We start from the raw sequence: 26,847 nt of genomic DNA, 5'->3' as shown, positions 1-26,847 counted from the left end.
TGGATAGTGGATGAAGAGGGACCTAAAGACGAAAAAAAAACATACACTTGCTTATACACACATATTTATTGCAAGTAAACCTATGATTGTCTCCATGCTTTGTACTCTGGTATAACGATTGTCTCGGTTGCATCCTATGGCTTTGGCACACAGTAATTTTCTCATTGGTCCTTATCCATCTTGCAGTGTCCATCCCAGCTGAATAATGGAAGAATAGTGTAGCCAGTAATGTAGGATAAGTATGTGAAGCTTCATTATATGACTTTAGCACACGGGTGTCTGCAGGATGCAGGATTGTCCACTAAGGGTGAAGTTTCTGTTGGCTCTTTCATTGGATCCTATGGCTTCCTAAATCACCATTTGCTTTTGCAGTGTTGACTGACCAAGTGCATTTTGGGTAAGGTAACCGTAGGTGTGTCCATACTGAAACTTGTAACCTGTCAGAAAGGTAAAGACAAGATCAGGAAAGTCAATAATTTAGGCAGCTTGGAACTAAACCTAATTAACAAAGATATTTGAAGATTTTATCTTTAGGTATAACTTTTATCTTTGTATAATTTTTATTACATTTGTTTTATTTTTTGGGTGGGGTTGTGGAAGAAAAAATGAAAGGGGTTTTTCAGGCTATTTTTGTTGATGACCTATCTTCAGAATAGGTCATCAATTGATCGGCTGGGGTCCGTCGCTCGGGGTGTCATTGATTTTAATGTGAGTAGAGCTTGCAATTACCAGCACCTGCCACTACACAAGGGTCGGCGCTAACTGCTTCCACTCTGTACACATTTTTATGCAGCAGGCACCTAGGCAGTTGATTGGTCGGTTTCCTGAGCAGTGGAGCCCAGCTGATGAACTACTGTTGACCTATTCTGAAGATATATCATCAATAAAAAAAATCCCTTTAAGGGCGCCCACCCACTGGCGTTTGCGATTTCCGTGCGTTTTTTGCGGCGTTTTCGCGCCTTTTCCGTTAATTTCCATTGACATTCATGGGTGCATTAAGAGAAAAATAAGGACACATATGCAACTGACAGTTCCTATGTTAAAAATTGCAACGGACCGAAAAAAAAAACGCCAGTGGACAGGAACACATTCAAAACTAATTGCTCTTGAGAAAAAACGCAAAACGCAAAGGAAAAAAAAAAATCGCCAGTGGGTGGGCGCCCTAATTCTGCCATAGTTATTTGGATTTCATTTTTATGGTGTTCAGCATGCAGAATAAAGAATGGGATAACATTAGTCAGCACGATTCCAGTGACACCACGTTTAACCCCTTGAGTGGCGGGTTTCTTACCCCCCCCCCCCTACCCCCTCGTACCCACCAGGGCAGGTTTTTTAAATGGTTTAATTATTTAATTTCAACTAATTTTGCAGTCGCGTTCCAAGAGCCATAACTTTTTCAGTTTTCCATTAACACAGCCATGAGGGCTTGTTTTTTGCGGGACAAGTTGTACTATTTATAGCATCATTTTTGGGTATATATAATGTATTGCATAACTTTTGTAAAGAAATTTGTAGTGAGATTGGGGAAAAAAAAGAAATTCTGCCATTTGTTTTTTGGATTTCATTTTTACGGCGTCCAGCGTGCAGAATAAATAATGTGATTACATTATTCTCAGAGTCACACGATTCCGGCGATACCAAGTTTATACAGTTTTTTTATGTTTTGCTATTTTTGTACATTTAAAACATTTTTTTTCCTTAAAAGTTTCCTTTTGTGTCGCCACATTCCAAGAGCCGTATTAATCTTTTTTCCCATTGCCAGAGCTCTAGAAGGCCTTGTTTTTTGCAGGATGAACTCGTCTTCATTTATCGAATTTTTTGGAACATGTAAAATTTTGATCGCTTTTTATTCCATTTTTTCTAGTGGCAAGATTAACAAAATCTGTAATTCTGGCATGTTTTTTATTTTTATTTTTCACTGCATTCTCTGAGCAGTATAAATATATTAAAGTAATTCTACAGGCCAGTACGATTATGCCAATACCAAATTGTAATAGTTTTTTTCTTTTTTTACAGTTTTTTCACAATTAAAAAAAAAAAAAAAAAAGTTATAAAAGTTTAAATTACCCTCCTTTTGCCATATCTATAATTAAAAAAATCTAAATCAAAAGAAAAATACAGAATTGGTATCGCCACATCCGTAAAAGTCCGATCATTCTAAGTAGCGCATTATTTACCCCGCACGGTGAACATAGTCTGAAAAAAAAATAAAGAACACCACAAATGCACTTTTTCAGTCACCCTGTCTCCCAGAAAAAATGCAATAAAAAGCGATCAAAAACTCGTATGTATTCCAGATTGGTACTAACTAGAGATGAGCGAGCGTACTCGCTAAGACAAACTACTTGGGCGAGTAGTGCCTTATGCGAGTACCTGCCCGCTTGTCTCTAAAGATGCGGGTACCGGCGGGGGGCGGGGAGCGGCGGGGGAGAGCGGGAAGGAACGGGAGTGAGATCTCTCTCTCACTCTCTCCTCCCTGCTTACTCCCGCAACTCACCACTCTCCCCCACCAGCACCCGAATCTTTAGAGACGAGTGGGCAGGTACTCGCATAAGGCACTACTCGCTCGAGTAGTTTGCCTTAGCGAGTACGCTCGCTCATCTCTAGTACTAATGTAAACTACAGGACATCTCGCATAAAATGATACCTTGCTCAAGTACGTCGATGGAAAAAAGTTATCGCGCGCAGAAGATGCAGCAGAAAATACTTTAAAAAAATTAAATGTCTTTGAAAAAAAATACAAGTACTACAGCAAAAAAAATCGTATTGTAGTAATCGTACTGACCCGTAGAATAAAGTTATCTTGTCATTTTTGTTGCAGTCTGTGTGCCATAGAAACAGGATGCACCGAAAGATGGCGGAATTTCATTTTTTTTCTTCATTTTGCTCCACTAAAAATTTTGTAAAAGTTTTTCAGTACATTATATGGTACTTTAAATAGCATCATTGAAAAATACAACTCGTCCCGCAAAAAACAAGCCCTCATACAGCTACATCGATGGATAAATAAAGGAGTTATGATTTTTTAAACAGGGGAGGGAAAAAAATGGGGAAAAAAGAAAAAAAGGGTCGGTGTCATTAAGGGGTTAAATAATGTACTAACTTCCTTCTCTGGGTCATTACGACGCAGAGATACCACATGTGTAATTTTATTTTTCAATTTTTACAAAGTAAATGGAGAAAAGTGTTTTTATTTTTTCAATAATTTTTTAACTTTTTAAAAAAATTTTGTCCCTTTAGGCGACTTCCATGGAGTCCGATGGTGACAGCCCTTTACATAGACTGCAGCATTTAAAGAGTTAACACAGCAGAGATCGGAGGTTTTCTCTGAGCTCTGCTGTAAGAGCTGGTGCCTGGCTGTCTTCTGACAGCCAAGCACCAGCTCTCCCTGCCACAGAGACCATTGGCTTGCTTCTGACAAGCCGATGGTCTCTATGGCAACCTGTAAACAAAGCAGTGCAGGACTTTGAATTTAGAAGTTGAATTGGCAGATCAGCAATATCTTCCTGCTTCTGTTTTTCAAAGTCCTGCACTGTTCTGTGTGGGTTTGTGCAGGCAGAGCACACTGCCACAGCTTATGGCAGTGTGCTCTGCAGCCCCCATAGTGAAACATAGCCCGGAAATCTTTTAAAAAATTTTCTTTTGTGTTGCCAACGTTTTAAGAGCCATAACGTTTTTATTTTTATCGACAAAGCTCTATGAAGATTTGCTTTTCGCAGGATGAGCGCTAGTCTTATTTTAGCCCATTTTTGGAAAACATAACATTTCGATCACTTTTTATTTCATTTCTTTTCTAGAGGCAAGATTAACAAAATCTACAATTCTGGGATAATCTTTTAATTTTTTTAAGGCATTCACCGTGCAGTATAAGTAATATGTCAAATTAATGCTGTAGGTCAGTACGATTACACCAATATCAAATTTAGTCTGGTTTCACATGGGTGAGAATCTTGCTCAAGATTTGTGGGTTGCGAGACACAAAACATTGTGCAAATTTGAACTCCATTCTTTTGGATGGAGTCATACGCATGAGTGATGTTTTCCCTCACATCATTGCTACAAGGAAAAAAACATGGCATGTCCTATTTTTTTGCATTCCTCAGAACACATTGTCCAAGGATTTCAATTGGACCTTAAGTACATCACATAGCTCTTGCACACCGTGTGATATGCATGCGAGTGCAATGTGCAGTTTCCCATTGAAATCAATGGGGAACACTTTTGATCCTCTATCGCACATGAAACTCGTGTGAGAGGATCGGAATTTTACCGAAACAACGCTAGGCGTTTACGCCTAAAAATCGCCTCACATCCATGGGCAAAATGCACGTAGACAAGCGCAAAATTGGGATGATTTTCTCGGCCGGATATCATGCTTGTCCATGTGAAACTAGCCCTCTATAGATTTTTGTTTAGTTAGTTACCTTTGCACACTTTAAGTTAAAAAAAAAATACAAATTTTAAAAACTTTTTGTATCAACGCATTCAAAGTTCCCCAGCATTTTTTTTTTCGTCACTGGTACTGTTTCAGTCTTTTTTTCGTTGCGGGACAAGTTGTACTATTTAAGGGTACCAATTGGTGATTCATATGAATTTTTGATTGCTTTCTACTCAATTGTTTTGGAGGCAAGATATGCAAAATTAGCTATTATTAGTTTTTTTTATTTTCACGGCGTTCCCCTGCTATGTTTTATATGTGGGACACGGCGATACCAATTTCGTTTTTTTTTCATATAAGTAGTAAAAGGGGGAAGGTGGGGTTTTGACTTTTTTTTTTTTTTTTGCGATTTTTATTAAACATTACTTTTTATTTTTGTCCCACTAGGTGAATTGAATGTTCAATACTTCAGTATTGCAGTGTATTACATTGACCTATTAGACCCTGCCTGTGGCTGGGCCTCATGTGCCACCATAAATGGCAGACCTGGAGGCCTTTGTCAAGCCTACAGGTACCATAGCAACCCATCAGCACCCCACAATCACATCATGGGAGTCTAATGGGTGACAGAGGTAGCCCCATCACAATATCAGGCTCTTAAATACTGTTGTCATCTTGCATGTGGCACATATAGGGTTAAACAGCTGGTTTCCCAGTCATTAGAGCTGGAGTCTGGCTGAGCCTCCTCTCCTAGTGGCATGGCACACCTGACGGGCTTATTTCGATGCCCTGAAAAAAGGCCCCTTCGTGACCTTCATTAAAGGCATATTGGCAGTCAATCACAGCCGTATAAGGGGACAAAACCAAACCACTGATCTCAATAGGAGTTAAGTGGTTTTGTTTTCACCAGCTCTTTCAAATCATGGCTGGGAAAAGATAGGACCTGCCCTATCTTTCCTGTACATAGTTAAACTACATGCAAGGAAGATCAGCCAGCCGCTGACTTCCTGCCTCTTTTTTCAAAGTCCTGCACTCTACCATGGAGTTTGAACTGCCAGTGAGGGAGAAGAAATCTCCCTCACTCAGGCACAGCTACGCTACATACTGCCGAGCGTAGTTGTGCCTACAGCACTGTGAATAAGCCCTTATGGTTGCCTTCAAAGGGACGATTGTAATTGCAAGATTATATAGTAATAGAGACCCCCATAGTAGCCCCAGTAGTAATAGTGACCCCCATAGTGGCCTCAGTAGTAATAAGTGACCCCCATAGTAGTCCCAGTAGCAAGAGTGACCCCCATAGTAGTCTCAGTAGTAATAGTGACCTCCATACTGACCTCATTAGTAAGTGTCCCCTATTTTTGTGGCCCCAGTAGTAATATTGCCCCCCCCCCCCTTCATAGTGGGTCCAGTAGTAATAGTGCCCCCATATTGACCCCAGTAGTAATAAATGACCCCCATAGTAGTCCCAATAGTAATAGTGGCCCCAGTAGTAATAAGTGACCCACATGGTAGTTCCAGTAGTAAGTGTCCCCTATATTGGTGGCCCTAGTAGTAATAGTGCCCCACATGGTAGGTTCAGTAGTAAGTGTCCCCTATATTGGCCCCAGTAGTAATATGTGACCCCCCATAGTAGTCCCAGTAGTAATAACACCCCCCTATCACCCCCTACAGGCATTCCACTCACCCAGCCTGCAGCTCCAGTCCGACAGCAGCCGCTGCTGAGCCTGTGACCGCTGACCCCTCCCCCGCGGGACCCTTGCTGCGTACAAGATGGTACACATAGACACCAGAGGGAAGAGGACAGCAGTCACAGACTCTGCACTGCTGCCACCATACTGGAGCTGCGGGCTGTGTGAGTGGAGTGCCTATTAGGCTGCTGCACGGCCAGCAGGCCACATAAACTGAGGTGGTGAGCTGAATTTAGCCCGCGGGCCTTGTGTTTGATATGTGTGCAGTAAGCTATAAGACAGACTCATGTGGCCCTTTCATACTCTATAGCTGGAAAGGAAGCTTTGGATATATATCCGCATGTAGAACCACCTAACCTGGCACATATCCCGTATAGCGGGGCAATAAGCCCAGCTGCTCCAGGTAGATGTGACTCTGGTCGGACTGCTGTTTAGTCTCTTGCAGTGGTTCCTGGTGGTGTCCAATTTTATATCCCTTTTTCACTGTCATTGGAGCAAACTCCATCAAAGCTCTGTTAGTGGTGATGGGATAGCCAGTGCCAATGAGAAAACGAGAGCGGGGAACATACCCGGTGTAACCTGTGGGAACATAAAATGTGTCATATTTAAAGGGGTTTTCCTCAAGATAGTTCATCAATATCAGATCATTGAGCAACTGTTTGGAGTGACAGCAGTACATGTGTGACTACAGTGGTCACTTCAGAGCTTACCAGGCACAGTGCCATACATTGTATAGCTGCTCACTCCAATTTTGCATGAGTAGAACTTAGGTGCTGTTAGGCCATTTGACTAATGAATCATAGAATAAATGCACAAAATAATCCCATATATTAAACAGGTATTCCGGGTATTTGTTAAATTTCTCATTGATGACTGATACGTCATCAATATGTGGTCATTGGGGATCTGAATGGTGGGTCCTCACTGATCATATACTGATGACCTGTCAGTCATCAATAAAGTTAGCAAGGTCTTGGAATACCCCTTTAATATATAGCAGTGAACTGGGCCTGAAAAAAATGTACAAATATGAAAGCGAATATCCATCTAAACTTCCTGGTGTCTTTAGACCCAACATTTGTGCTGATGAATCCCATAATTTATCTTTATAGGTGTTACAGATCAGTTCTTCTGGCATAAATCTTCAAACACATGCTTCTCTTGATCATATTTAAAGAGGCAGTATGCAATTGGAAACCATGTGTCCTCTCTAATTAGAAAGTGCAGGGGTGCCTCTATTGGAGAAACTGCAGACCCACTCTAATGAGCACTATAGTTTACCCAGAGGCTACTCATGCCTCCAACAGGCCCACATGGCCAGCCTAAGCTACAAATGACCATGCACCAGGAACATGTAGTCTAGGGCGATCTCCCCCCTTAGGTCCACCTGGCCAAATGATCTCTTCCTTCAGCAGCAATATTTTATGAAGCTACATGAATCATCTTCCTTCTGCTTCTTTCTCCTCCCCTCTGATATTCTGAGGCACCACTCTAAGCCTATCAGTGCCCTGAAACACAATTGCTTAGTTCTGCTACTGTACTTATTTATAGAGCTTGGTTCTGGTGCTCTATTTATATAATGAGCTGGGTTCTGGTGCTGTGTATGTATTATGAGCTTGGTTCTGGTGCTCTATTTAAGTTATGTGCTTTGTTCTGGTGCTGTATTTATGGTATGAGCTTGGTTCTGGTATTGTGTTCATAGTATGAACTTGGTTCTGGTACAGTATTTATTCACTGAGCTGTTCTGGTATGGGTATGCTGTTATCGTGTTGCTTTCTGCACAAGCAGAATACAGACAGATTGCCTATCAGTGCAATATATATAGTTATGACAGGGGAAGCCTGGCACTGCAAGTGTACACACAGCTGGATCACGCTATTCCCACACTTTTATTTAATTACATTTACTTACATTTTTAATTAGGAAATACTTCTACAATACTTTGAAACAAACACCACCTGAGATAAAATACTTGTCGGGATCCTCATCATCCATGTAATATGGGGAGATCTGTATCTGGAAGGCATTGGGAGAGACATATGGGGCGGGCTCCTTCGACACTGGTGGAAGTGGAGTCCGATATTTGGCTGTGATGAGCTGGAAATAGGGATTCAAGCATAAAGAAATAATTAGAGATGAGCGAACGTACTCGGTAAGGCCGATTTCGCAATCGAGCACCGCAATTTTCGAGTACTTCACTACTCGGGTGAAAAGATTCGGGGGGCGCCGTGCGTGAGCGGGGGGTTGCAGAGGGGAGAGGGAGAGAGAGAGAGCTCCCCCCTGTTCCGCGCTGCTACCCCCCGCTCCACCACGCCACGCCCCGCCCCCTGGCGACCCCCGAATGTTTTCACCTGAGTAGTGAAGTACTCGAAAATCGCGGTGCTCGATTGCGAAATCGGCCTTACCGAGTATGTTTGCTCATCTCTAGAAATAATCCATCACTGCAGTTTATATACTGTATGTGTAGCATAAGCTGAAATGTTCTGAATATAATGAGTTTATGACGTTAGTTCACAAAAGCCGAAAACTAGAGATGAGCGAGCACCAAAATGCTCGGGTGCTCGTTACTCGGGACAAAATTTTCGCGATGCTCGAGGGTTCGTTTCGAATAACGAACCCCATTGAAGTCAATGGGCGACCCGAGCATTTTTGTATATCGCCGATGCTCGCTAAGGTTTCCATTTGTGAAAATCTGGGCAATTCAAGAAAGTGATGGGAACGACACAGAAACGGATAGGGCAGGCGAGGGGCTACATAGTGGGCTGCATCTCAAGTTCCCAGGTCCCACTATTAAGCCACAATAGCGGCAGGAGTGGGCCCCCCCTCCTCCCAACAATTTTTACTTCTGAAAAGCCCTCATTAGCAATGCATACCTTAGCTAAGCACCACACTACCTCCAACAAAGCACAATCACTGCCTGCATGACACTCCGTTGCCACTTCTTCTGTGTTACATGCTGCCCAACCCCCCTGCACGACCCAGTGTCCACAGCGCACACCAAATTGTCCCTGCGCAGCCTTCAGCTGCCCTCATGCCACACCACCCTCATGTCTATTTATAAGTGCGTCTGCCATGAGGAGGAACCACAGGCACACACTGCAGAGGGTTGGCACGGCTAGGCAGTGACCCTCTTTAAAAAGGGGCGGGGCGATAGCCCACAATGCTGTACAGAAGCAATGAGAAATCCCATACTGTGCCACCTCCATCTGGAGCTGCACATGTGGGCATAGCAATGGGGAACCTATGTGAGACACACTATTCATTCTGTCAATGTGTCTGCATACCCCAGTCAGACCGCGTTTTTTTATAAATAGTCAGAGGCAGGTACAACTCCGCAATGGGAATTCCGTGTGCACTTACAGCATGGGTGGCTCCCTGGAACCCACCGGCTGTACATAAATGAAGCCTATTGCAGTGCCCTGGACAGCAGAGCCAACGTCAGATTAAATGCAGGTGGGCTTCGGCCCACACTGCATGCCCCAACCTGACCGGGGTTTTTAATTCATAGACACCGGCAGGTACAACTCCCTATTGTGAAGTCCCTGTGGACCCACAGCATGGGTGGCTCCCTGGAACCCACCGGCGGTACATAAATATATCCCATTGCAGTGCCCAGCGCAGCTGAGGTAATGTCATGTTTAATGCAGGTGGGCTTCGGCCCACACTGCATGCCCCAGTCAGACTGCGGTTCTTTAGAAGTGGACACATGTAGTTACAACTCCGTGTGGACCGACAGCATGGGTGGCTCCCTGGAACCCACCGGCGGTACATAAATATATCCCATTGCAGTGCCCAGCACAGCTGAGGTTATGTCATGTTTAATGCAGGTGGGCTTCGGCCCACACTGCATGCCCCAGTCAGACTGGGGTTCTTTAGAAGTGGACACATGCAGTTACAACTCCGTGTGGACCGACAGCATGGGTGGGTGCCAGGAAGCCACCGGCGGTACATAAATATATCCCCTTGCAGTGCCCATCACAGCTGAGGTAATGTCATGTTAAATGCAGGTGGGCTTCGGCCCACACTGCATGCCCCAGTCAGACTGGGGTTCTTTAGAAGTGGACACATGCAGTTACAACTCCGTGTGGACCGACAGCATGGGTGGGTGCCAGGAAGCCACCGGCGGTACATAAATATATCCCATTGCAGTGCCCAGCACAGCTGATGTAAAGTCAGCTTTAATGCAGGTGGGCAAAAAATTAATTGGATTACACTGTAGGCGAGGGCCCCAAAAAATTGGTGTACCAAACAGTACTAATGTACCTCAGAAAAATTGCCCATGCCCAACCAAGAGGGCAGGTGAAACCCATTAATCGCTTTGGTTAATGTGGCTTAATTTGTAACTAGGCCTGGAAGCAGCCCAGTTAAAATAAAAATTGGTTCAGGTGAAAGTTTCAACGCTTTAATGAGCATTGAAACGTATAAAAATTGTTTACAAAAATTATATGACTGAGCCTTGTGGGCCTAAGAAAAATTGCCCGTTCGGCGTGATTACGTGAGGTTTCAGGAGGAGGAGCAGGAGGAGGAGGATGAATATAATACACAGATTGATGAAGCTAAAAGGTCCCCGTTTTTTATGGTGATAGAGAACGATGCTTCCATCCGCGGGTGCAGCCTACGTATTGTTTAAGTATCGCTGTTGTCCGCTGGTGGAGAAGAAAAGTCTGGAGAAATCCAGGCTTTGTTCATCTTTATGAGTGTAAGCCTGTCGGCACTGTCGGTTGACAGGCGGGTACGCTTATCCGTGATGATTCCCCCAGCCGCACTAAACACTCTCTCTGACAAGACGCTAGCCGCAGGACAAGCAAGCACCTCCAGGGCATACAGCGCGAGTTCAGGCCACGTGTCCAGCTTCGACACCCAGTAGTTGTAGGGGGCAGAGGCGTCATGGAGGACGGTCGTGCGATCGGCTACGTACTCCCTCACCATCCTTTTACAGTGCTCCCGCCGACTCAGCCTTGACTGGGGAGCGGTGACACAGTCTTGCTGGGGAGCCAGAAAGCTGTCAAAGGCCTTAGAGAGTGTTCCCCTGCCTGTGCCGTACATGCTGCCTGATTTCCGCGCCTCCCCTGCTACCTGGCCCTCGGAACTGCGCCTTCTGCCACTAGCGCTGTCGGATGGGAATTTTACCATCAGCTTGTCCGCCAGGGTCCTGTGGTATAGCATCACTCTCGAACCCCTTTCCTCTTCGGGTATGAGAGTGGAAAGGTTCTCCTTATACCGTGGGTCGAGCAGTGTGTACACCCAGTAATCCGTAGTGGCCAGAATGAGTGTAACGCGAGGGTCACGAGAAAGGCATCCTAACATGAAGTCAGCCATGTGTGCCAGGGTACCTGTACGTAACACATGCCTGTCCTCACTAGGAAGATCACTTTCAGGATCCTCCTCCTCCTCCTCCTCAGGCCATACACGCTGAAAGGATGACAGGCAAGCAGCATGTGTACCCTCAGCAGTGGGCCAAGCTGTCTCTTCCCCCTCCTCCTCATGCTCCTCCACCTCCTCCTCCTCCTCAACGCGCTGAGATATAGACAGGAGGGTGCTCTGACTATCCAGCGACATACTGTCTTCCCCCGCCTCCGTTTCCGAGCGCAAAGCGTCTGCCTTTATGCTTTGCAGGGAACTTCTCAAGAGGCATAGCAGAGGAATGGTGATGCAAATGATTGCAGCATCGCCGCTCACCATCTGGGTAGACTCCTCAAAGTTTCCAAGGACCTGGCAGATGTCTGCCAACCAGGCCCACTCTTCTGTAAAGAATTGAGGAGGCTGACTCCCACTGTGCTGCCCATGTTGGAGTTGGTATTCCACTATAGCTCTACGCTGCTCATAGAGCCTGGCCAACATGTGGAGCGTAGAGTTCCACCGTGTGGGCACGTCGCACAGCAGTCGGTGCACTGGCAGATTAAACAGATGTTGCAGGGTGCGCAGGGTGGCAGCGTCCGTGTGGGACTTGCGGAAACGTGCGCAGAGCCGGCGCACCTTTCCGAGCAGGTCTGACAAGCGTGGGTAGCTTTTCAGAAAGCGCTGAACCACCAAATTAAAGACGTGGGCCAGGCATGGCACGTGCGTGAGGCTGCCGAGCTGCAAAGCCGCCACCAAGTTACGGCCATTGTCAGACACGACCATGCCCGGTTGGAGGCTCAGCGGCGCAAGCCAGCGGTCGGTCTGCTCTGTCAGACCCTGCAGCAGTTCGTGGGCCGTGTGCCTCTTCTCTCCTAAGCTGAGTAGTTTCAGCACGGCCTGCTGACGCTTGCCCACCGCTGTGCTGCCACGCCGCGCGACTCCGACTGCTGGCGACGTGCTGCTGCTGACACATCTTGATTGCGAGACAGAGGTTGCGTAGGAGGAGGAGGAGGGTGGTTTAGTGGGGGAAGCATAGCCCATCGCAGATACCACCACTGAGCTGGGGCCCGCAATTCTGGGGGTGGGTGGGACGTGAGCGGTCCCAGGCTCTGACTCGGTCCCAGCCTCCACTAAATTCACCCAATGTGCCGTCAGGGAGATATAGTGGTCCTGCCCGCCTGTGCTTGTCCACGTGTCCGTTGTTAAGTGGACCTTGGCAGTAACCGCGTTGGTGAGGGTGCGTACAATGTTGCGGGAGACGTGGTCGTGCAGGGCTGGGACGGCACATCGGGAAAAGTAGTGGCGACTGGGAACCGAGTAGTGCGGGGCCGCCGCCGCCATCATGCTTTTGAAAGCCTCCGTTTCCACAAGCCTATACGGCAGCATCTCCAGGCTGATCAATTTGGCTATGTGCACGTTTAACGCTTGAGCGTGCGGGTGCGTGGTGGCGTACTTGCGCTTGCGCTCCAACACTTGCGCTAGCGACGGCTGGACGGTGCGCTGACAGACATTGGTGGATGGGGCCGAGGACAGCGGAGGTGAGGGTGTGGGTGCAGGCCAGGAGACGGTAGTGCCTGTGTCCTGAGAGAGGGGTTGGATCTCAGTGGCAGGTTGGGGCACAGGGGGAGAGGCAGTGGTGCAAACCGGAGGCAGTGAACGGCCTTCGTCCCACCTTGTCGGGTGCTTGTCTGCGCATGCTGGTGGTGGTGAGGCTGGTGGTGGTGGCTCCCCGGCTGATCTTGGCGCGACACAGGTTGCACACCACTGTTCGTCGGTCGTCTGCACTCTCAGTGAAAAACTGCCAGACCTTTGAGCACCTCGGCCTCTGCAGGGTGGCATGGCGCGAGGGGGCGCTTTGGGAAACAGTTGGTGGATTATTCGGTCTGGCCCTGCCTCTACCCCTGGCCACCGCACTGGCTCTTCCAACCTGCCCTGCTGCTGCACTTGCCTCCCCCTCTGAAGACCTGTCCTCAGTAGGCTTAGCAAACCAGGTGGGGTCAGTCACCTCATCGTCCTGCTGCTCTTCCTCCGAATCCTCTGTGCGCTCCTCCCTCGGACTTACTCCAATTACTACTACCTGAGTGATAGACAACTGTGTCTCATCGTCATCGTCCTCCTCACCCACTGAAAGCTCTTGAGACAGTTACCGGAAGTCCCCAGCCTCATCCCCCGGACCCCGGGAACTTTCCAAAGGTTGGGCATCGGTCACGACAAACTCCTCCAGTGGGAGAGGAACCATTGCTGCCCATTCTGGGCAGGGGCCCGAGAACAGTTCCTGGGAGTCTGCCTGCTCCTCAGAATGTGTCATTGTAATGGAGTGAGGAGGCTGGGAGGAAGGAGGAGCAGCAGCCAGAGGATTCAGAGTTGCAGCAGTGGACAGCGCAGAACTCTGGGTGGTCGATAGATTGCTGGATGCACTTTCTGCCATCCACGACAGGACCTGCTCACGCTGCTCATTTTCTAATAAAGGTCTACCGCGTGGACCCATTAATTGTGAGATGAATGTGGGGACGCCAGAAACGTGCCGCTCTCCTAATCTCCATATTAATTAGGACTACTACCCCCAGCAGAGACGCAGAACACTCAGGACGGTCACAGGCAGCCCAAATAGATTTTTTTGTCCCAAATTTTTGGAAAAGCCCACTGCCTATATAGACAGTATATGTCTTTCACCTTTTTCACTGTCCCTGCCTCAGCACTACTGGCCCTATACTATGTAAAATTACTGCAGACTGTTTCCCTCTGGACAGGATGACAGCGGTGATGTAACGGGCAACGCAGAGCCAGGAAAGAATTTTGCGCAAGCCTGCTGTAACACTTAGCTGGCTGCGTATTAATTAGGACTACTACCCCCAGCAGAGACGCAGTACACTCAGGACGGTCACAGGCAGCCCAAATAGATTTTTTTGTCCCAAATTTTTTTGGAAAAGCCCACTGCCTATATAGACAGTATATGTCTTTCCCCTTTTTCACTGTCCCTGCCTCAGCACTACTGGCCCTATAGTATGTAAAATTACTGCAGACTGTTTCCCTCTGGACTGGATGACAACGGTGATGTAACTGGCAACGCAGAGCCAGGAAAGAATTTTGCGCAAGCCTGCTGTAACACTTAGCTGGCTGCGTATTAATTAGGACTACTACCCCCAGCAGAGACGCAGTACACTCAGGACGGTCACAGGCAGCCCAAATAGATTTTTTTGTCCCAAATTTTTTTGGAAAAGCCCACTGCCTATATAGACAGTATATGTCTTTCACCTTTTTCACTGTCCCTGCCTCAGCACTACTGGCCCTATACTATGTAAAATTACTGCAGACTGAGGACGCAATGCTCTGCACGGCCGATATACAAAAAAAAAAAAATGTGCAACACTGCAAAAAGCAGCCTCAACAGTACTGCACACGGTCAGATGTGGCCCTAAGAAGGACCGTTGGGGTTCTTGAAGCCTAAAATCACTCCTAACACTCTCCCTATAGCAGCTCCAGCATCAGCAGCACTTTCCCTGAGCTATGTCAGAATGTATCTGTGGCGAGCCGCGGGAGGCGCCGATTTATATACTCGGGTGACACCTGATCTCGCCAGCCACTCACTGCAGGGGGGTGGTATAGGGCTTGAACATCACAGGAGGAAGTTGTAATGCTTTCCCTGTCTTTCTATTGGCCAGAAAAGCGCGTTAACGTCTCAGAGATGAAAGTGAAAGTAACTCGAACATCGCGTGGTGCTCGCCTCTAGTAACGAGCATCTCGAACACGCTAATACTCTACCGAAAACCCTTACACAGACACCAGGCAACTTTTAATAATCCTGGTCTTGAGGATGTTTAACTACTTTTTATCCTGCAATAGGTGAGAATATCTACAGCAAATGATAACAGTCCTGGGTGCTAGGAGGTGGTGTTTTTTGAGGAGAAAAACATTCCTTGCATTCCCTGCTTGTTCAGTGTCTGCACAGAGTTTGTGTCATCTATACACCATGCTCGGTACATCTCATATAGGAATAGATAATTGCATTATAAGAGCTGAGCTCAGTGAGTTTTATGGTAAACTTGCTGACTGTTTCCAATAATAACCAGAAAAACTGAGTGCAACTCTGGAAAATAATACAGGAAATAACTCAGAATCAATACAAAATACATAATGCAATGTATGCAAAATATGACTTAAATTTTTATGTTAAAAAAAGGACCAAAATACAACTTAGGCTGGCTTCACATAACCGGATTCCTATTGCGGAATCCACGTTCAGCATGCGCACGGAGGATCCACAGCAGATTGCATGCATTGAACGGTATGTACTTTGCTTTTTCCTTCACAGTTGCAGATACGAATTGCGTAAAAATCACAGCATACTCTACTTTGCTAATGACTCCTAGCGGATGGCCTTCATTGAAGTCGATGGAAGATGTTTGACCAGCAACCCATCCGCAATTAACAATGCAGACGGGCCGCAGGTACCTGCGTCATGCAGAATCCGACCCGGTCGTGTGCAGCAGGCCTTAGGTGGTATTTCCATTTGAGACACTTATGGCGTATAGACAATGGGGCATGTCTATTACTCTTTGTGCATCAAAGTTCTGGTGTATAAAAGTCACAATTTAGAGGCGCGCCAAAATTGTGACTTTTAAGACTTTTACACCAGGCATGTCCTAGCTTTAGGAGGTATGACCGTGCGCGGCCCTTCACGTTATTATAATGTATGCCAGAAACTGGCGTACGTTATAGCAAGAACCAACTACAGCTTGGACCTGGTGTAGCTGTCTATCTGGTGCAAGGTCGTGCCGCCAGATGAGACAAATGTATAAGGAGGTTTGTGCCTCTTAATATATTTGTCATACTTGGTCAGTGCAGAGTTTACTTAAACCAGTGTTTGAAATGCTGTAAATGCTCCGCACTATGTACTTAAAATATTGAATACCTGGAAGTTCCAATTCTAGGGATCCCACCAATAAAAGAGGGTTTACCCCTGCACTTGGTTTAGGTTCTGGGGTTATGACATTGGGGGAACATATTTACTTGGACTGACATTTCATATACCAGTCTATATAAATTATGTGCCAGCAGTCCTACAACAATTGAATTAAGAGGCTTGTGCTTCTTAATATATTAGTTGCATCTGGAGGAACCTCTACACACCAGATAGAGACCTATTCCAGCTAGAAGATGGAGTAGGTTTCTGCTATAATGTACGCCAGTTTCTGTTGTACACTATAGTAAATGTGACAGGAGCCCATGTGGGCAATGACTCCCTACGATAAACCTCACACAATTTCTGAAATAGTGGGGGGGCCCAGTGTAAAAGAGCAAAAAGTTGCAATTTTGGCATGTGCACTAAAATTGTGACTTTTGTACGCAAAGAAACTGACGTACAAAGAATCATAGATATATGCCTTTGTGTATCCTGTGGGGATACTATGAAAGGCTCTTCTGCTAGAGCACACTTATACGCATCTTCCTAGTTCTGTCTGTCCGCTGTCTCTAAGACTATGTCCTCCCTCTTTATCAAACTTAATCTCTCAAATACTGACCTGCTCGTCTTTACGCTCTCAACCAGCCGACCTCCCCCCAACATCTCCATATCGCACTTGGGGTCACACTGGACTCTGACCTTTCCTTTACCCCCTACATCCAATCTCTGGCCCGACCATGCCACCTGTGAAATGTCCCAACACATCATCCTGGTCCCCTCCATAAATATCATACATGTTTGTCTTATGTGGATGCACTGTGCAAAACCTGTATTATCATGTCCAGTGTGGGAGTTGCACAGCTGCAGTGCTTGAAGGATTAAATATTTATTAAAATCCAAAGTCTGCATGTGAATGTATCAAGTCTGTCATGTCACGTGGTATGAAAGAGGGTATATATAGGAGTGACTCAGAGCGGGAAAGGAGTTCCATCTTGTCTGCTACCTGGCTTCCACCTAACACAGAACCACATTGAGACACCTTCAGCCTCCCTGTGGTGAAGATGGAAGAAGAAGAGTGATATCCCGTGAATACGAGAGAGCATTTGTAAGTAACTACTTCTTCTCAAGGCCAGTGCACAGGTATTAATCAATCCTCTAAGCTGTTCAGAGCCAGGATCACCGCATAGAGGTGCACCCTTTAATTGTCACTCCCACGCGTCTCGAAGGCTGGGTGGAGGTACTTCAAGTCAATAATTGCTGCCTGAGTTTCTGTGGAGTGACCCTACCCCTTTCCTCCTCTGGACTGTTCCCCTTCCAGGAGCGTCTCCTGGCTGATAATGTAGACTGCAGGACCGGTGTCATCCTTAGTTTCCTCCCTGACTCAGATCTTTTGTCTTGCCTGCACTGTAAAGACTTTAAGTGAACTGCCTTGTATTATCTGTTTGATGTTTTTCTAAAATAAAGTTCATGCCGGGCTCTCACTGTTACTAGAGACCAGTGGTACTCAAGGACTGTGTGGAGCTGCATTTATTCTCTGCCAAGGGTCATACTGGTGTGTGAAGGAACAGTGGCGTCACCCGTGACAACTAAAATTGCTGTTATTCTGTTTAGTGGGCATCTCCTTATCCTAGGGGTGTCCCTGGGGGCCCGCAGTGATACTCTGGCCTTGGCTGCATGTGTTTCCTCCAGGAAAAAGTTTGGTAAGTGCCACCGTGACGAGCCATCACTTTACCCTCCCAGCTCCCCACGTATGTCAGGTGTCTAGGATCTCCCTTTGGGATGCTGCCCCTGCACCTCAGAAATATTGCTAAAATTTGTCCGTTCCTCACCACAGACACGCTAAAGACACTCGTTGTCGCCCTCATCCACTCCCAACTCGACTACTGCAACTTGCTATTTATTGGCCTTCCCTGCCTATGATGTGGGTCATCCAGAAGAGCATGCATGGTCTTATAAGTCTCCTCCCTCACCTCCTAGGTGCTCACCTTAAGGAAAGATGATACCCCTCCCAACCCACATCATAGGCCTCTTACTAGACAAGTCAGAATCCTACTGCACACTGATGAGGGGCAAAACCCCTAATAACATCTGTTTGTACATGGTTTTATGGCTTGGTTTACAATTTCCAATCGTTTTTATAAAGACCTGTATAAAGAGTCAGACATTGATTTGAAGGAATGCTGCCGTCCAGTAGGTGGCGCTGCAGCGGTATTGTTCTATCATCCTTATTTGCATATATTTCCCAGAGGAGCATGCATGGCCTTATAAGTCTCCTTACAAACCTTCTAGGTGCTCTCCTTAAGGAGAGATGATACCCCTCCCGACCTTTGAACAATCAGGACACAGATGAACATGGTTAGGGACCGCACGGAATGACATCATAGTCCGCTTATGGGCCCGGGCTGAAGATTGTGCTGCCATGCTTTTAGATTAGCCATAAATAAGTTTTCCCAGAGCAGTAACGTATTGCAAACTAGACAGGGTCACAGCTCACCTGTTTCTCATGGTCAGTCCGAGGCGGCTGCTGACCACTCTGAAGTTTACTGACCAGCATCTGCTCCTTCAGCTGACTCTGTTGTTGGTCTTGCTCCTTTTGAAAGTCACTCAGAGCATCTCGAGTGGTCTCAGCATACGTCTTAGCAAAGAATTTCTGAGATCTAGGGATGAAGCCTGAGAAGGCATGGAAAAGAGAGAAGGAATTTACGGTATGTAGTGGTATTATTTAAAAGGGCTATTTCCATCTTGGTGGAGATGAGAATACTCCTATGTACACCACAGCCAGGGTGGCTGAGAAAATAGAAACAGCCGAGCAAGCTATACTGTTTCCATAACTCCCATAGAAGTGAATGGGAGTTACGAAAACAATGCAGCACAGCCAGCCATGCTGTTTCCATAGTTTGGGAACTGCAGGAATAGTGTAGCTCACCATGCTGCGCCATTCCCAGAACTCCATTTACATCGATAGGAGTTACGGAAACAACATACAAGAGTCTTGCTCAGATGTTTCTATAATGCCCGACCACTTTGGGCCATTGTATGCAGCCAGTCCAGGGGTGCTCATGCTCAGATCTTGAGATAGGTTTAGTATCAAGAGGTCAGACCCACATCTGTCATACTTTTACAGCATATGCTGTGGATATGCCACTTTTATTGTAGAGCAGTACTATTTAGGGCTCATGCCTAGGTACTACTGCAGCATATGACCAATTTTGCAGACATGCGCTCTGCCAGTAGAAAGCAGCAGAGACCGCCAATGACTGCATGTGCACTGCGCATGCCTGCATATCACACGGACACGAGCAGTGTGACTATTTATTTTTATTTATTTCCATGGCGCAGAAGTTTGAAAAAAATTGCGAGAAGATAGGTCCTGCCCTGTCTTTCCCGCACGTAGTATTAAAGATAGGGCAAGTCCTATCTTTTCTCGCCGATACTATTAACGGGCTAGAGTCCCACTAGTGAAATCAATGGCTTCATTTTGTCACATTATGCGGCCGTGATTATCAGCCTATGGCGACCGTGTCTGCTTTGCAGACCTTCAGGTATTGTATTTTTGGCTTTTTCTGTGACAGCCCACGTGAAGAAGCTCTCAGAGCTGGGATGCATATGAAAAGGTCTTGCGTATCATATGCAGCGTATACAAGTGTACAGTGCTCACGCTGCATAGTACGCAGAGAAATAGAGTATGCTGCGATCTATTTCTTGTGCGTATCTACATGCACATGTGCATGGATCAATGAAAGTCCATTAACTTTCATTGACTCCATACATTGCGTATCATGTGTCTGTGCAATGCACGCGTAATACGGTGGACATGAGCTCGTAGGTGCTATATGATGGTATTTTTTTGCCATTATATTGCACTGACATTTAGACACTATATGATACTATTATTTAGACATATGGGCATATCTATGTATGTGGACAGAAAAGAGGGCTGTTAGAAAAATATGCAAGGTGGAACACATGAATGGGTTCAGCTAAAATAGTGAAAAACCAAAATAAATACAGAACTCATTGGCCACCCAGGGTCACATTACCAGTATATCCTGGAATCATACTCCAGTAGAGCTTCTGGTCTCCCAGACGAGGTTTCCTCCTGTGTGATATGTCCGGGTTGCTATCATAACGAGGAGGTGGGAACGGACAGGACTGAAGTACCAGTTGTCCTGAATGTCGGATATCAGGATTGGTCAACAATTGCCTGGTCAGCTTCCCGTAGGTCTTACCCAGGTTATATTTGTACTGCGGACAGAAGCCACCATACCTACAATGGACACATAGAGAGACATATGCAACATTAAACGTCTTCCTCTGGTTTATCCTTATCTTATCATCTCCTCTACCCACTTCTGAATTGGTGGACCTGCTTCCAAAAAGTAAACTGCAACATACCCAGAAAAAAAGTCATCCATAGTTACCTTTTGTTACCTCGCAGCGCCCTCTGCTGGTACATGACAGAACAGGCTTATAAATGAGAATACTACGCTGAATACCCACTTTATTAGAGACCCCCATGTAGTAGTGGGTTGGACCTCCTTTGGTCTTCAGAACCACAACAAATTTGTCATTGCATAGATTCAACCGGTTGGTGAAACCGTTCTGTAGGAATATCAGCCCATGTGGACAGCAAGCTTAGAAATTACATGAAGGTAATGAAATACTCTAATCAACCCATTCTACATCATTCCAGAGATGCTTTAGGGCTCCTTCACACTGCTGGTATAACATATTTCACGGGTTTTGTATGTGGAATATGCTGTACCAATCTGCCATAGACTCCCATGCTGCCGATCACACATATTGCGCAAAATATAAATAAAGATCGAAGCATGTTCTATTTTGACACATATTACACATGCATATATGCCAAGATAGTGGATGGCAATCTGTGGCCCGCAGCAAGTATGCAATGTCATTGCGTAATTGCTGCGTGCTGTGTGACAGTCACATGCGGGCGGCACGCAGCGAATTACGTTCAGGTGCAGCTGACCTTTTTGGGTTACGATCTGGGGACTGTGAAGGCTAGGGAAGCAGGGAAAAAAACTCGCCATCATGTTCCTGGAACTAATCCATGGAAAAACATTCTTCCACAGGAGTCAGAGGACTAAGGAGGTCAAGATAATATCCCCCACACCATTAGGCCGCCTGCACATGGACGGCTCAGATTCCGCATGCTGGATCCTACAGCGCCCCCCGTATGCCTGTCCGAAGTCTTCTAATCTGCACTGTAGATGGCCCGGTTGGCGCTTGCGCACATGTGCAGCACAGATTTTGGCACACCATCGCTAGGTGATGATGCAGATCCCGCAACCTTTCTGCAATGATGATTGCGGAAGAGCCGCGAGTCGAACGGCTTGCATTGACTTCAGTGGAAGGCGTCTGCATGGACTCTGCCTAGAAATAGAGCATGCTGCGATTTTTCTTCCGTGGACGGAAAATCGCAATTGATTTCTGCTTGTGTGCAGGGAAAAAAAATCGCTTTTCAACTGCATGCTATGGTCAGTATTTGCTGCGGAATGCAGGGCTGCAAAAAGTTGCATTACCGCGTGCGTTATTGCGCTTACGGTGGTCTGAAGCCTTCCTAATATAATATACGCTCATGTGAACGAGCCCTTAATGTGCAGCTTTCATGCTGTGCAAGTCACATAATAGGAGACATTTTAGCTGTAAGAAAGATAGTTTAGTCTCCTTAAGGGGGGCAGTACATGGGCGTAAGCACATATATGCTCGCCATCGCGAGACGTATATGCGCTATTCAGGGCTTTTTTGCACTGCCGGGACCACTCACATCGGTGTGGGCTCAGCAGCGCCATGTTTGAGTAGGCCGGGCAGCCTACTTAGTAGGCGGGTCAGATGACTCGATAGGCCCAGCTTTTTTCGTTAACCCTGCAAAACCGTGCAGTTCAGTGCGTGATGTCAGGCAGACGGGGGCATTCGGTGCCCAAATTGTGCACCAAAATAGAGCTTGTCATGCGAAATGTCAGGAAACCCATTGAAAACAATGGGTTCTATTTGCTGTGCATTTGGCGCACGCAAATGCACCCATGTGGAGATTTCCTTACACAAGCGTATCATATTTGCGCACGCCTGAGCCCTACTTATTTGCGGAACGAACAATACTTTTTGGGCGTATTTTACTGTACTTTTTGCGCCCATAAATCATGTTCATTTGAGCGCGGCAAAAAATGACGCACTGATTGCAATGGCTAATTAGTCTAATGAGTTCCAAATGTATTCTTTTCCCACTGCAATTACACAGTGTTTCACAGATCTCCTTGTGTATTTGCACATCTCCATTGACTTCTATGGGGGCGTTTGGTGCGCAAATGAGCAGGAAAATAGAGCATGCTTCCTTTTTTTTTTGCATGACTAAAATGCGCAAGAAATACGCGCATTCGAACAAACAAACCCACTTGACATCAGTGCGTTCTATTTTCTGCATATTCCTTCCCTTGAAGGTCAATTAAAAAAAATTGGCACTGCCACAAACAGCAGTTGCTTGCGTTCACATATTTTTCGCCTAAAATCCTGCTTTTAGAGAGGTTAGATTATTTGCATGGTTTTGTATGCAATGGAAGAATTAATTCCATGGTTTAGGCCATGAGGGGGTTAATGGCGGTGTATTGTCACAGGTCTCTGGTGTCCCAGGACCTGTGCTATTCAAGGGCGGCCGGCTGCCATGGAGACCTGTACACACAAGGACTCGGCCTGCAGCGATGAGAGGCAACAACACACCGTGATGACAGGAAACCATTGTGCTGCCCTCAGTGTATCCAGTGCTGATACTGTAACACAGAGGACAATTACTGGGTGCTACACTATTGTCTGTCGTCACCGGATACTGGTGACCCGGGCAGGGAAAGACCAATTGTAGCAACCCAAACATTCTTCAATTACCCTGTAATTTCCCTCTGATAACTGACATGGATGAAGATTATGCAGCAGATTGAAGAAAACTGTCTAAGACAAGAGCTCTGTTTGTTGCCCATAGCAACCAATCAGAGAGCAGCTTTCATTTTACCTCAACACTATGAGGAATGAAAGCAGCGCTGTGATTGGTTGCTATGGGCAATACAGACAATTTCATAAGTCTCCCTCTATCAGACCATCACACCTCTCACCAAAGTGGCCTGTACCCATGACAGCGAGACATGGCTGCCACACAGGTGCTTGACCCCGTGTGCCACATACATGTACTCAGCAGAACAGCGTGTGTCTATTGTTGGTGAATACTGGTGAACAGGTTTATTTAACTCTGAATGCCACAGGAAATACAGTTACACCCTGAGAATTTGGGGTTTGTATGGAACGGGACTGAGATCCAATCCCGCTGTATACAATGCAGGTGCCTGTTGTCTCTCTCAGCTCACACCCTACCGCAAGAGCCTAGATCAGTGTGAATGCTGATTGCAGCTGCTAACGCTTTAAAAGCCTCAATTGGTATGCGACCATGAGGTGCGGTCTGGCTGCCATGGCAGCCTGGGGCCTTCTGAAGGATACAAGGGCTCCCATGGCTAATTGCCTATCAAGTAACATGACCAAATATCCTGATTTTGGCAGGACAGTCCCGCTTTAGAACCCTGTGTCCCCCTGTCCCCAGGGTCCCTAAATGGGACAGCCTTTTTTCCCCCATTTTCAGGACACTGGGTGACCATAAAAGTGATTACCAGCTAGGATGCGCAGTTCCTGTACACGAATGCACAAACTGACGGCAGTGTGTGCATCCAGGTTCCTCCTCCCCTGACTTCTCCTTGGTTCAGCAGGAGGAGAGGAGAAGGGAGGAGGCATCTGGACGTACACGCTTCCACCTGTAGCAGTGCCGAGTAGAGGAGCAGTCAGTGCTATCCAACTTCCAGTTCCCAGCAGCCTGGACAAGTGTGGCGCCGCTGCTTACGTGATGCTGATCAGGTGAGGCCACTAAAGGCTGCTGGGAATCGGAAGCTGGGGAGCGCTGGTAGCGGAAAGCCTTTGGAGGAGGTGAGGGGGAGCGCCGCATAGTATGACATTAACTGTGGGAACGTAGCTTATTTAAGTAAAAATTCGCCTTGCATCCGCAGGTAAAATGCACTTGAAAAACGCCTTGCATCCGCAGGTAAAATGCACGTTGACAAGTGCGATATTGGGCCAGGTTTCTCTGACCAGTATCGCGCTCGCCTGTGCGAATGCAGCCTTAGAACATAGTATAATTCAATACTATGGTCAAACGATTGCAAGGGTAAATTCCCTATGGGGACTAAAAAATGAGTTTTCAAAGGTTTTATTGATTAGAAATAATAAAAAATTCTACAAGTTTAACTTTCCCACTTTTCCTCTATTTATAATTAAAAACTCAAACAAAAGCTTATTTAGTATCACCAAGTTTGTAAAAGTCCGATTTATCAAAATAACACATTATTTATCCTGCACTGTGAATATCATCAGGAATAAAATACGCAATGCCAAATTTTCATTTTTTTGGTCACCCCGTCTCCAAGAAAAAAGTAATAAAAAGCAGTCAAGAAGCTGCATGTACTCCAAAATGTAATAGAACCTACAGGACAGATTGTGGTATGATGTAGTCAATTTTTACGTTTCAGCTAGAGCACTATTTAAAGGGGAACTCCAGCAAAACTGACTTTCCAATAGTGCTCCTGCACACTTGCGTTTTTTCATGCATTATAGCTCGCTTTTTTTTTCACGCGATTATGAATAGGACTTTCTAACGTTTTTAACATTAGAAAGTCCCATTGACAACCGCGTGAAAAAAGCAGCTATAACGCATGACAAAAACGCAACTGTGCAGGAGCCCTTAGGGATAGCACTCAAATGCTGAATTTTTTGTACCCGCCCCCCACATCATAAGAAAAAATATATATATATATTGCACAAATAGGCAGTTTGACTGTATTCTGCTTGTACAGCAAGCAGCTAAATAGCTACATATCCACACCAGGACAGCGCAGTGAATAAATACAGAAATACAGCACCAAAACCAAGCTCAGTACATAGATACAATACTAACACCTACCTCAATATAAATACAGATACAGAACCAGACTCAGTACATAAATACAGCACCAGAACCAGGCTCAGTACATAGATACAATACTAGCATCTACCTCAATATAAATACAAATACAGAACCAGTCTCAGTACATAAATACAGCACCAGAACCAAGCTCAGTACATAGATACAATACTACCACCTACCTCAATATAACTACAGATAGAGAACCAGAATCAGTACATAAATACAGCACCAGAACCAAGCTCAGTACATAGATACAATACTACCACCTACCTCAATATAACTACAGATAGAGAACCAGAATCAGTACATAAATACAGCACCAGAACCAAGCTCAGTACATAGATACAATACTAGCACCAACCTCATAATGCAAATACAACACCAGAACCCAACTCAGTACATAATGCAGCACCAGAACCAAGCTGATAACAGTAGCAGAACTAAGCAATTGTGTTGCGAAGACACTGATGGGCTGACAGCAGCGAGAGCATGACATCATTGCGTTGTGAATGGAGCGCTATCACGTATTCTCGCAAGCCCATCCGCTCTGCTTACTGTACATTTTTGTGCTGCTGGACCCAATCACAACAGCGAGGGATACACCCGCACCGTTTTGAACCAGCTGAGCAGCCTAATTAGTCCACGACGTTATCAAATCACACCGCAAAATCGCACAGTTACGTGCATGATTTCATGCGGACGGCACCCCCATTGACTTCTATGGTGCCCTGGGTGCGTAAATGCACACAAAATAGGGCATGTTGTGTATTTTTTCGCTGATGGAAATGCGGGCAGAAAAACACTGAATGTGAAGGAACCCATTGAAATCAATGGGTTCTATGGTCAGTGATTTAGCGGTTTTGTGAAGGAGCCCTAACCCCCAAAAATTGCAGCCTGTTCTATTTTTGGGCTTTCCCCATTGAAGTCTATGGAAATCACTTGTGATCCTTTAACTAGTGAAAACTGCAATTTCACAGAAGTGATGCGATGCAATTTTTAATTAAAAAAAGCATCGAAATGCCATAAAAATTGCAGGCGCGGTATCGGGCAGAGTTTCTCCTGTGTGAAGTAGCCTAAAGAGGTTGTACTGGACTTACCCCGGGATATAATGAGGGTCAGGTGTCATCAGCGTCGGGCTGATTTTTGGGGCATAGATGGCTGCCATGCTGCCCGGGGTCTTCTCTGAGGATCTGCTCCCCTGTGTCTGCTGCTGGGTGTTTGTGTCACTGATGTGAGTCCTTGTCACTGTGTATTGTGTGTTGTCAGGGATGATTAGAAACTAGTAACAAGAAGGAGGAGCAGGAGAGCGGACTCCAGGCAGCGAGAGGAGAAACACCGATCTCCTGTCACACAGAGAGATGCAGAATCAGACAGGATGGGGAAGGAGTTAGAGACCATTTCCCCTTTAAAAATATAAATGATCAAAATCTGCACATCTGTTATAAAGTGATGATTCTGAAGGAGGTACCGCTATCATCATCAAGTCCCACATCTTACAATACAACTAGTTTACAGAATGTTGTGG

General features: G+C 46.0%; 1 protein-coding gene across 1 annotated transcript; it reads right to left on the bottom strand.

Annotated features, from left to right (window-relative positions):
• Positions 1–47: 47 nt before the first annotated feature.
• Positions 48–26,577, bottom strand: CIMIP2B (ciliary microtubule inner protein 2B). Its single transcript, XM_066602669.1, has 6 exons — positions 26,420–26,577; positions 20,350–20,576; positions 18,804–18,979; positions 8,025–8,163; positions 6,424–6,645; positions 48–437 (listed from the first exon to the last, which is right to left on the bottom strand). The coding sequence occupies exons 1-6, from the start codon at positions 26,485–26,487 to the stop codon at positions 349–351; spliced, it is 921 nt and encodes a 306-aa protein (XP_066458766.1). The 5' UTR covers positions 26,488–26,577; the 3' UTR covers positions 48–348.
• Positions 26,578–26,847: the final 270 nt, after the last annotated feature.

The sequence above is a fragment of the Eleutherodactylus coqui genome, chromosome 5 (genome assembly GCF_035609145.1).
Source record: "Eleutherodactylus coqui strain aEleCoq1 chromosome 5, aEleCoq1.hap1, whole genome shotgun sequence".
NCBI lineage: Eukaryota > Metazoa > Chordata > Amphibia > Anura > Eleutherodactylidae > Eleutherodactylus > Eleutherodactylus coqui.
The sequence above is the reverse complement of the archived record's forward strand: the minus strand, read 5'-3'. Positions and strand labels throughout refer to the sequence as shown.

Excerpts from the sequence above, each read along its gene's own strand:
- CIMIP2B (XM_066602669.1), bottom strand. The coding sequence starts at position 26,487 with ATGGCAGCCATCTATGCCCCAAAAATCAGCCCGACGCTGATGACACCT. Across the intron at positions 18,980-20,349 it reads TATGATTCCAGGATATACTG|GCTTCATCCCTAGATCTCAG; the intron begins GTAATGTGACCC and ends ATGCCTTCTCAG. Across the intron at positions 8,164-18,803 it reads GGACTGACCATGAGAAACAG|CTCATCACAGCCAAATATCG; the intron begins GTGAGCTGTGAC and ends CCCTATTTCCAG.